Source organism: Chaetura pelagica, unplaced genomic scaffold (assembly GCF_000747805.2).
Source record: "Chaetura pelagica isolate M959 unplaced genomic scaffold, ChaPel_1.0 scaffold114, whole genome shotgun sequence".
Lineage (NCBI taxonomy): Eukaryota > Metazoa > Chordata > Aves > Apodiformes > Apodidae > Chaetura > Chaetura pelagica.
The window spans coordinates 272,903-284,999 of NW_009952968.1; the positions used below are offsets into that span (position 1 = coordinate 272,903).

Here is a 12,097-nt window from a genome sequence, read left to right on the forward strand (position 1 = left end):
TGCTGAACACCTCTTGAAATCACAGTCTCCTCAGCCAAAACATGTGTCTAAGTGCTGAAACTCTGCTCTGTTTGCCCCAGAAAATTATCATCTTTCACGTCAAGCAGGCAGTACTTTTCTTTATACCTATATTTCTGCTCACAAACAGATACTAATTATTCTCCTACTGTCTAGTTTAGGCTGGCAGACCATGCAGCCCTTCACACCTTCCTGTCTCTGAGCAGGGCAATCAGTCATGGCTGATTCCCAGCGACACCACCAGTGGCTCATGATTCATCAGCCCAGGGACTCTTAAAATGCTTTCCTGATATGAGCTGCATCTCAAAGAGACATTCGATTATATCCAGGTGAAGATCTCCTGTTCTGCTTGCTTCGTGCTGTGCAGATCTTCTTTTGATTTTAGCAGCTGTTAGTAGGTAGAAGAGTCACCAGCAGACAACAACCAACTCTCCGGAGACAGCTGGTGGTCCACAGATCAATTCAGCTATGACTGGTCTGTTCCCTGAATCCACAGGGAGACAGCAAGGTCAGCCACACCATTTTTGTCCAATCTTCCTGCTGTTGAAGGCCACTTAACTGCAGATGTTAGCATGGCTCAGTGGATCTACATATGACATACATCTACTTCATTTGGGGGCACTGACAGATCATCCTTCCTATACTCCCTGGGGCTCTTGTCCTACCTACTTCTGATGACACTCCAAGCCAGAGGGTGGTGTGCATGTGCACAAGCTGAAAGGTAGATGAGATGCACAGTCTGTGAGTTGGGTGCTCAAGATCTACCTCCATTGCCACTTGTTTTGTAGCCCTGTTAAGTCCTACAATGTTAATGAACCAAAGGCTGATCCTCTGGACATGTACTTGAGACTTTACCTCTCCTCTTCCTCCAGTTGGGGATTATTCATAGCCAACATCTGAATTCTCTGCAGGCTCTCCTCACTGATGCTGGTTACCCCCTGGGTGGGCATACAGTCCAGGTACAGCTGGTACCGGATCAGCGCCTCCGCCTTCCTGCGCAGGTTGTTGGCAGAAACCACCCGCCGTGCAAACACCCGGGGATCCTCGGCCAGAAAGAACAGGCGAACGCGGGGCACCCAGTACTGACGTGACAACAAAGGGGCTCTTCCTGGGAAAGGAAAGTGAAGCTTACAGGAGTCTGCAGGGAACACAAAACTCAGAATGGCTTACGATGCTGGCAGCAGCTTTTTGGTGGAGAGTATAATTAGGTGGGTTCGCTGGAGATCCAAATGAGGGACCAAAGCTGAGGACTGCAAGACAGAAGGAGCATGGATCTAGCAGCATCTCCAAACCCATCACAAGGGGGCTATTTCATTTTTATCTGTCAACATACCCCCTCAAAATGGCATTGGCCTAAAAGACCATTATTTAACTTGTCTTGAAAGCAGGAAAGGTGGAAGACAGAGAAAAGAAAGGTATCTCCAAAGGGAAGGCCTCAAACAGATTGTCAAATTAAGGTGTGGAGTTCTCTTGCCTGGAGGTTTTTCAGGACAGGTTAAACAGACACATGTCAAGAGTGGTAACAGGGAGAAGAATTAAATTACTTCTTGATGTCTTTCCCATCTCTACACAGGACCAGGGTAAATGAACTGGCTCTCAGAGTATATGCAAGGTCCTAAAAGGCCTTACTTAAAACATACCTTCTGGAGTTACTCCTCCATTGAGAATGGGTCTCCCTTCTTCATCCCGCACATGCCCATTCTTATCCGTTTTATGGACCAAGTAGAGCTCTGTGTTCTTGTCATAATCCAAAACACCAACATCAATCCACTCGTAGAATAAATTATGGCTTTTGGGGTCCTCTGAGAAAATCAAGGATTAAAACAGGCTTAGTCTATTCTCCTGGAGGCTACAGCTCATGGACTTCCCTGATTAGAGCGGTGAGGCTACAGTCAAATTAATTTACTAGTTTGAATCTTGGTCAGTCTCCCATAATTTCTGCCAAGATCAACTAAATAATGAATTTAGGTTTTACAATTTAGCATCTCCAACTGTTTGCACAGACCTTCATTTTCCTCCTCTTACCTCTGTGGGTTCCCTGTGGACAATTCTCCTGTTTCAGGCACACTGACTCATTCTTTGCAGCCATAGTCTCATATTTGGGTCCCCTGCACCCACTTTTTCTGGGGAGCCCTCTGCCTCCTGGTTCCTTCACCCCTCGATCCAGGACCCCTCATTGCCCAGATGGGCTCCATAGGTATCTCATTCTCCTTTCCCATGAGTTACTCTAGCCCTGTGTCACCCTCCACACCAGTCTTCACTGGAAAGAGGCATCCCTCAATCTGTTCTGAGTCATTCCCAGGGCATATAATTCTTAAATGGTTGAATCCTCTTAAATGCTGGGAGGTGCTAATCAGACAGATGCATCTCTATATACCTGGAGTACTGTGTACAGCTCTGGAGCCCTCAGCATAAGAAAGATATAGACCTGTTTGAGAAGGGCCATGAAGGTGATCAGAGGGTCAGAGCACCTCTGCTGCAAAGACAGGCTGAGAGAGTTAGGGCTGTTCAGCCTGCAGAAGGGAAGGCTCCAGGGAGACCTTAGAGCACCTTCCAGTGCCTGATGGGGCTATAGGAAAGCTGGGGAGGGACTTTTTACCAGAGAGGGCAGTGACAGGACAAGGGGTAATGGTTTTAAACTGAAAGAGAGCAGATTTATATTAGACATTGGGAAGAAATTCTTCACCACCAGGGTAGCAAGGTCTGGAATAGGTTGCCTAGGGAGGTTGTGGAAGCCCTCTCCCTGGAGGTGTTCAAGGCCAGATTGGACGAGGCTTGTGCAGCCTGGTCTAGTGGGAGGTGTCCTGCTCAGAGCAGGGAGGTTGGAACCTGATGATCTTTAAGGTCCCTTCCAACCGTAATCATTCTATGATTCTATGATATTGATATCATAGAATCCATATAGATACAGGTCAGCTCAGTGTTTCACTGAAGCTGAGAATGGATGCTGTTAACCATGGGGCTGAGCCATAGGAATTTGTAACAGTGTATGGATGCACTGTATGGATGTCAGTGGTCTCATCCCCACACAGGGCCCAGCAGGTCCAACTACCTGGTGCACAGAACAGTCCATTCAGCTGGGGCAGTGAGCAGGTGTGGTGTTCCCCAAGTCAGCTGCAAGCAGAACTCAGCCATCATGTGCTGGCTGCCCAAGAATCCCCACAGCTGATGTTTTATGCTTAGGCTTTGCAGACAGCCAAGCTTCTGGAGAGCTGCCCCAGAGCTGCAGTCAGTATGCATGCCAGTTCCTATGCTTTAAAGCTAAGGCAGGCTGCAGCCACAACTGGACACCAGTACAGCTGTACTTAGTGATGCTTTCTCATTGAGAAGTGACAGGAAAACAACACAAGTCCACATCACTTACTTTGCCCCAGATTGACTACTTGAATTTTCACTGCAGTCTGAATTTGGATTTTGATCCTGCACTCACAGTGACATCCAGCAGAATTTACTCTGTTCAAGCTAACTAACTCACTCATTGATGATACCTACACATCAATAAAGCAAAATTTTGACTGCACTGATTTCCAGGCCAAAGAAAGAGGGCCAAAGGCAGAGGCTACTTTTAAAAGTGGAAACAGTCAGTCCAGGGCAGGACTGACAGCTGTTGGTCTCTTGCTCTGTCTGCCTGAGCCTGATCAGAATGAGTTGTTGCTTTTATGCTACTCAGAACTGCATTCATCAGAATCTACATGATCTGTTCTGCTGAATGGGCATGTAATTGTTAAGGCTGCCTCACTTGAGCAGTAACTCATTCAAGCTTTACCATGTCCCAGCACATCATCTGTAGGCAAGAGTGCTCTTCCAGGCACTGGCTTTCTATCATGAGATCCTGGCTCCAGTCCCAGTGAGATCCAGTCTTCTGGAGTTCGACAGTCATAGTCGTAATCATCAAATATCTAAAAAGCCAGGACAGGAGTGAAATTAAGTCTTTCTTCAGAGAGAAGAAAACACCTGATACAAAATTTAATGGAAGAAAAATTAACGTGCAGTTCACTTCCTAAATGCGCTCCGAAACAAAAAACAGTCCAGATGCAAAAGCTGTGCTGATCTTTGATAAACAATCTTCTCCCAGACAGCAATATCTGTACCTCTAGCCCTTTCCTTTCCTAGAGAGCAGAGACACTACCTGGAGAGGTCTCATGCAAAAATACTACTGACTGCTGCATCTGGAAGAAAACATGAGACAACACCTTTTCTTTGGACAGAAAAATGACAAGTGAGGAGCACCCTCTAGGACTCTTAGTTTTGGTGGAAGCTGTGGGCATCCTGCAGAAGATGCTCAGCATCTTGTAGAGATTAATCAGGGCCCAAACCTGCTCTGTAGCATTTCCTTTTTATTGCTTGCTGTATCCATGATGGCTGTCCTGCAATTGTCAGAAACATGCTGTGGTATAAGCAATGAGATCGAGATCACAAGTGCCCAACAAGCTCTCTTACCTCTAATGGGAGATAGATGGGAAAGAAGGGACCTGCCTCAGCAGTTGGTGTATTGTGAGGATCATGGTGCCTTGACATCAGCTCATTGGAGTCTATTCCCTCTCTGGCTAAGAGCTCAGCAACATCAAAGGTGAGATACAGCCTTCTTGTCCTGGTTTGGATCAGAGTGGGAGAAAACCATTTAGTGTGCCTAGAAGGGCTCCCGTGCCTGTAACTCCACTTTTTGGATCATGCACTCCATCAGTAAAAAAGTTTTTGAGCACACACTGCAAACTTGTGTATTTCTTAATTTACAGAACAGTTCAATTGGAAGGGACCCATAATGATCATCCAGTCCAATTTATAGATCATATACATGTACTAGTATATTATGGACATTATAAAGCATATTAAAAAAAAAAAAAGAAAAAAATTAAATCAATATTATTTTTTAAAAGATTTTTGACAAGTCATCTCTTGAAAGCAAAAATCAACACCCTAATCTGCTGTGATCACTCCATTATGTCTCCAAGCACTTCCTGGTTACTTACCTCTCCACATGGATTGCCCGAGGGCACTGCCCTGGAAGCCTTTGGAAGGCAATCTGCACTTTGGGCTTAAATGACTGTATTGGGAAATCAGATACAGTGAGGTTCTCAGTGCTTGGTCCAATCACTTGCTTATCCAGGATATTCCCAAAGCCCTCAGGTATCTTCAAGGTTGTCACTAAGAGACAGAGAGAAACATGTTTGAAAGCACCAGACATCACTCTGCTTTACATTCACATAAACAGGAGGACTGTGCTGTGTCCTGGGTTGTCTGCAGAAGTCAACTCACTAGATTAGTGAGATCAAGCAGACATGAAACAGGAAACTGAAAGGAACACCTTTTTTTCCCCTCACTGCAATATGTCATCATGGTTTTTCAGTATCAAAATGAGGCACAGAAGAAGCCTCCACTGAGAAATACTGTCAGGCATCTTAGAACCAGGTCAGTGCCCTGCCTGATAAGGAGCTCTGTTCTGTTCCCATCTTTGCTACAGAATCTTTACACGAACATGGGCAAGTTCTTGTCACTGATGAGACTTCTAGGCTTCCCTCACTCTCGGGAAGGGGTGGGATTCCCCTGCCTCCCTGGGGTGCCCTGACACCAAGAGTCAGATGTAGCTTGGGAAGAACTCAGTCAAGACAGTGATAGAAGGCTTATGAACACTCAGGTCATCTTCATGTGCTGACGTTCCTATTCACACCTTAGGTGGGACAAACCTCTCCCCAGTTTTTGCTCAAGCAAACCACCCACTCACATCAGCAGTGGTGTGAGAAAAATGGAGTTAAACAGTGACCGATCTCATCATTTAGCCAAAAGTTTTCAAGGGAAATTTGGATGAAACAATAAGTATATTTTTCAGCCAGTTCTTGGAAATGTAAACTGTTTATATTGCTAAACAAGTCACAAATAATAGAACAGAAATGAACTGGGAATTTGGAGCTTATCCTAAATTAAGTAATTGTGTGGAAGCTTTAAAAAGCATTATTCCCTAGACAGAGCCAAGCATTGAGCTAAAAATGGATTTTAGTAGAGTGAGAGCTTTTCATTTTACGAACTTTCACACTCTACTAGGAAGAAATTTAAGCTTCTGGCTCATAAGTGGGTATTTTGGATGTCAGGCTTTGAACCCAATCCTTCACCCTGCTCCATGTGCATCATTTGGACCCAATCCTTCACCCTGCTTCATCTTGAATCATGGATGCAACCCCTTGATTTCAAAGAAATTGTGCAGAGCAGCCAGTAATGCTGAAGCCAGACACATTTCAGGATGATCAGGTACAGAAAGGGTCCTCTAGGAGGTCATTCCCTTTCCTTTCTTAAATGACCCCTGACATAACCCCCATAGCTATACATTATCTGCTTAGACACTACAGGAAAAAGTCACTGAACTGGCTCCTCTCTCTCAATCTCCCCCCCCCCACCCCTTAGGAAGGACTCCTAGTCTGGATAAACATGATCATAAACATTTCCATTGTCCATACCAACATGCATGTTTACAATAACTACAAGCAATCCCTAAGATGCAGAGGGTTGGCTACAGGACCTTTAGCCTCATGCCTCTCTCTTGCTTGGGGTCTTTACAGAGTGGCCCTGATTTGTGTCTGTTGTCAGGGAGCACAGCTGTTCCAATTTTGTTACTTCATTGTTGCAAAATCCATGACACCATCCATCATGGCACTTTGTGCACTATCAACTATTTATGTCAATACTTAGTGTTTCATTTGCATTTACATTTCCAGCTTTATAGCTTCTTCCCCCTTGAAGAACCAGCAGATCATAAATAGAGATCTGTCTCCACTTGTTAGGGATGAGTCTAGCTTGTCAAGATTCACTTGAGGATGCAGTCATTTGTCCTCACTCATGAAAATAAATGTCACTTCTAAGCACAGGAAGGTGGTATATATAGTTACCATCTTTCTCTAAGATTAAAATCTTCTCACACACACGTTCTCTCCACCCGCTGCCAGCCTGTGATCGCTATCCCCAGGAGTGCTCCAGGGGCCAGGAGAGTGCTGCCAATCTTTCAGCCATGTTCTGTTCCTATATTTGAGCATCCTTGATACAAGCAGCTCTTGTAAGCAGGTGGGACCAGCAGCTCTGTATGCACAAAGACCCCTTGCATCTAGGGGGAACAAGTCACTGTGGGGCACAGCTGGACCCAGAATGAATAAATGAGGGAGGAGCATGATTTTGGCTATGGGTATCCAGATCTTGAGTACAGCTCTCGTGGGCAGGTGTCATTTTCACAGGAAGGGGCATTGCTGGCTCCAAACAAAATGATAACATATGCAGATTTAGTGCTCTCACGACATATGGCCCATGAATCCAAACTCCTGTAGGCAGCCATGCAGCCCACCCTGAACCCTGGGGGGATATATTCAGAAGAAAAGGGACCATGGTTTTACCACCCAATCACTTTGTTCCATCTCTAAATGAAATTCACTTTTCATGGGACATTCAAGCAGCTGAGCACCATTCCTGGCACTGACAGGAGAATGAAAGCAGTGCACTGACCCGGAGTCACCAGCTGAGTTCCCAGCACATGCACTACAAGCAACCTTAACAGTTATGGCCCCATTTCCCACCACATCATGTCCCCTCTCAGTGTATTTACCTTTAGGGGTGTGCTCCTCCAGGTCTGCCTGTCTCAGCAAAGCGTGGTGCATACAGGGGCCAGCACAAACATCCTGAAAGGCAACATGTGAGGAGTGTCAGAGATAACAAAGCACAGTTCTGGTGCAGCAAAAGGGTGGGTTATAGAGGTCCAGAGAGAAAGTGAGACTGTAGAACCAACTTTACCAGTGCTTTAAGGACAAAGCTGAAACTGCGAATAGTGGTGAGAAAAGGCTCAAAGAGGCAAAAATACCTGGAAACTTCAGCTAGCACAGAGAGGCAGAGGATTTGTCATCAGAGTGCAGCCTGATAGCAGCTCAAAATGTGGACTGGGGGCTGAAGAGGTAGGCAAGTCACCAAGGTTTTTCTTCTAAATATAACTTGCAGTCATAACCATATGCCTGCCCTGACACACTGGCAACCTAGATCCCAGCAACATGATGATGTTGACAGTGATAGCACTGGACATTGAGGAAGGCAGCACAGCTACGATCAGGAAGAGCTTTATGGCTTCACTTTTTGAAGGTCAAGGTCTTGCACAAAGGCCTCTAACTAAAATGAAGGGCTAGGACCTGAGGCAAAAGCTGTATTTCACCATACCAGATGTACTACAGGTCTTTTAATTTTAGAAGGACAATGGTAAAAAGAGAACTGCTCTTTGCACTTACCTTCAAGATGCTGGAGGCTTCTGGAGTGAGAACATCATCATAAAATGTCTTCTGTGTAAAGGCTGAGTATTTTTTTGACCCCTGGTTGCAGCAATCAGGAAGAAACAAACTCACCTCTGCACTGCAGTCCCAGCATGAAGCCTCCTTGCTGGCATTAGAAGGGCTGGGGCCCCTTCCCAGAGAATTCCTCAAATCCTTCTTTGCTTCATCCATCTTCTTAGGAGAAGGACACTGTGATGCAACCCCGGGCTTGCTAGAGTGGAAAGACATTGAGCCAGTTAAACACTATCTTTGAGGCTCCTCCACACCCTCCCACTGTGCGGAATGTCGTTGGCTTGCTAAGAAGATGAGGGGGTAACAAGGCAGGTTCAACCCCCTGCTTTGATACCAAGCACTGCCTTCCTGACCTGGGCTCAGAGGGCTGACTCCATGGCTCACTCACCCTGGCAAAGAGAGTGCTTTATTATTACAAATGGGTTTTGGAGGGGGGAAGCCAGCACTATACGCATGAAAAGCTGCTTTCCTGAAGCAGCAGGGGCTTCCCAGATCTGTGGCAGAATTCAAAAGGCTCTCAGGAGAATTTCAGTAAACTGGGACTACAACAGAAGTGCTTCTTTAGCTATACCCAAATCCCTTAAAAACCTTGTCACACTTGACTCCAGTAGGAGCAGGCTACAGCCTAGACACCAACACAGCTACTCCCAGGTGCAAAATCTGACTCATTTAAATAATTCAGGAGAGATGTTTAAGCATCGCCTAACAAATATTCAAATACAGCCAGAAGCTTCCCTCTTTCTCCTCCTGCAGGGGATATATTTGCTGGTGATCTCAGCTCACAAATAATTTCTCCTCTTCCACCTTGGGAGTCACATGCCCAGGCAAACATCACAGCTCCATGGCTGTATCTTATAAAAACCTTCACACGCTGAGGAATATTAAGAGCAGCCCTCAGACTTCTGGCACAGTAATAATGCAACCCTTGATTTTAGGCTTGTCTAAACACAGAGCTAACTACTGTCACTCATTAGTAGAGCTAAAGTGACATAAGCCCCTCCAACCTCTACAGACAAGCTGATGTAATGATGTACACATAACCATGTAGTTTATTCTGATAAATTAGGAGTCAAAGCTTCCCACGGTGTCTCTCCAGGCTACACTCAGTACAATATGGCTTATTTATCAAGTACTGCTCAGGGCAAGAACCAGACTCCTCATCCAGTCCTACCTGACTAATGGTTTGCATCCTGCATCCTTGCTAGGACCCCCACATCTGCCTTGCTTACTTCTGGAGGCCAAGCCCCTGCAACAGGCTGCAGAGTCCTACAGCTTGCCACAGCTTAGAAAGACCTTGCCTGGTCACACAGCTGGTGGCCTACACACCTGTCTGGAGTCTCATGGAGAAAACACCACAGCATCCCTTCCTGCCATGCCCTCTCTGCTCTGCCCTTGAATGGAGTGAAAACTCTGCCTGTCCTACACTCTTGATCAAAGAGGGCAATTTTTTTTTCTACATTTCACCTTGCTGTCTGTCTGTCTGCAAGAATGACTCGGGTACATACAGCACAGAAAGCACGACATGCATGCTGCAGATAAGAGGGAATAACTGTGCTGGTTTATTACTGCAGGTTCAAGCCAGTGCACAATTTTGAGAAGTTGAATCAAAACAGAAATCAGATAATAAATCAAGGTTACCATGATGCGAATCCTTCAAGTGAAATAGAGTAAACGAGCAGATTGGAGAGACCTGGGAGACAAGATCAATAATACCCCCTCCCCTCCTTCAAGCTAGAAAATCTCCAATCTTTTTCCTCTCAGCTTCTCTTTGGCACAGCAACTGGAACCTCATACCCTGAAGAATGAATTTTCCATGGAGAATTTTGTTTTTATTAGCTATTTTATGCTCTGGCCATATCTATTTTAGCAGCCCAGCAGGATTGATTGGTATCAGCCAAAATCCAAGGATTCCTGATGAATCACTGCTGGACTCTTTTGTGCCTGCCACACCAGCAAAGAGAACAGCAGCAAGGTGGAATGACCCTGCAGTGGCTCTCCTGATATGTCACCTGAGCATCCTTTTTCTGCAACAAGGGTTGGAGGTGGCAACATTACTTTGCTGTACTTTCACCTCTTAGGACCAGAATCCTAAACCCATAAACTTAAAAAAAACCCTAACTCCAGAATGCAAGGTTCATCTGCACCTTGGGTAGGGTGGGTGATTGAGCCCACTCCCAATTTAGCAGGACTGGCAATCTCTGCCTGGAACCAAAACAAGGTGGCTGCTGCCAACGATGTCACACTCTGGCCACCACACCATGTTCACAGCTTTCACTCCCTTCCCATTGGGAGCACTTTCCTGAGGGCTGGAGCTCCCCTTCAACAAGGAGAGATTCAAAGGTGGGGGAAAAAGGAGTTCAGCTCATCAAAAGCAGATAAGATGTCTTCCTGAAAGCAGATCCTCTACTCATCCCAAATAACCCTTTGCTCTCGGCTGCCCCTGTGCACCCAGGAGTATCTCCCTGCTCTCCAACAGCCAATGTCTGCCTGGCACGGAGCCATCCCAGCTTTATCTATAATAAGCTGTGAAAAAATCTTTTCACAACTGCTGAAATACCAGCCATGCACTCTCACACCTGAAAAGCACATTTCCTAGATATACCAGGTACATTGTACTATGCTAAATCGAACTGTTAAAAATGAGAGCATATTCTAATGGCATTGCTGACACAACATGAGCTACAGCATCTGTGTCATTGTGGCAAAACTACAATTACAATTTCTCAGTAAATCCAGGCTTTACATATCCAAGAAGTCAAACTTCCACGCATCTTGATCAATGTCTGCTACAAGCTTTTTGATCTGTTGCCTCTATTTCAATTCTTTGATCCAAAGCTCTGACAAAATGGACTCTTTTCTTTCAAATAAGGTTCAAAACAGAAAAAAAAAAAAGCCACAGAAAAAGAGAAAAGTACTTTAAAAATAATCTAACTCCTAAGCAAAATGGCAGATTGAAACCTAGTAGTCAGATATCTGAAATCTATTTATTTGTAGATTAGCCAGAACCCCAACTACTACACCACCCTTCCTGTAATTTTAGCCATATAATGTAGCTTAGACAAGGTGATGAGCTCTCAAGAAATGTCTTTAAGCATTATCCTCTACTTCAAATATCTCCTACTTTAAAAACTTGAGAGCAATCTTGAGTTTTATAGCAGCTCATTGTCTCCAACAATTTGCAAGGTTTTAAAATTGATTTTCCTCTAGGTTTTAAAATGCATTCCCTTCTCCATGGGAGAGCCCCACGCAGCCACCGCTGGAGCCTGAGGACGCAGGGGGGGAACAGCAGGAGGCAAACACTGTTCTCACTACAGCCAGAGCCTTCACAACAGGGTTACACCCCACGCTGCCAGGTTACAGCCACGGCGGGTGTCAGGAGACACCACACACGGCATCTAGACCGTGACTCCAAATGCATTTGTTTTGTTTATACAGCACAACAGCCTCCGTTGCCGCTGGGGTGGAGGAAAAGCAACCCAAGGGCGGTAACGGTGCTAATTGCAGAGCTGGGGCAGCGCGAAGCGCCCTGAGCTGGGGCGGGGGGATCACCCCCCTTCTGACGGCGTGAGGAAGCCAAACCTTCCTCAAAGATATTTCCAGGGTCTTGAAAAACACCAGAGGTCTCCTTATAACCCACACCTGCCCGTCTACCCGTCCGTTCATCCGTCTGTGCAACCGCCCATGAACCTCCCCGGCATTTCCACCCCCGCCATTCCAGCCCAGCGGGTTCTGCTCCCCCAGAGCTCCTCCTCACACCCCGAAGTCCCGGGCCGGGG

At 45.9% G+C, this 12,097-nt stretch overlaps 1 protein-coding gene across 1 annotated transcript in view; it reads right to left on the bottom strand.

Annotated features, from left to right (window-relative positions):
- DNAH1 (dynein, axonemal, heavy chain 1) overlaps positions 1-8,403 on the bottom strand; it is a 40,882-nt gene extending 32,479 nt beyond the window's left edge. The window contains 8 exon segments of the mRNA XM_009995831.1: positions 874-1,126; positions 1,659-1,820; positions 3,785-3,917; positions 4,459-4,609; positions 4,989-5,163; positions 7,601-7,673; positions 8,268-8,287; positions 8,382-8,403. Coding sequence (XP_009994133.1) covers positions 874-1,126; positions 1,659-1,820; positions 3,785-3,917; positions 4,459-4,609; positions 4,989-5,163; positions 7,601-7,673; positions 8,268-8,287; positions 8,382-8,403 — 989 coding nt within the window.
- Between the last annotated feature and the right edge of the window lie 3,694 nt (positions 8,404-12,097).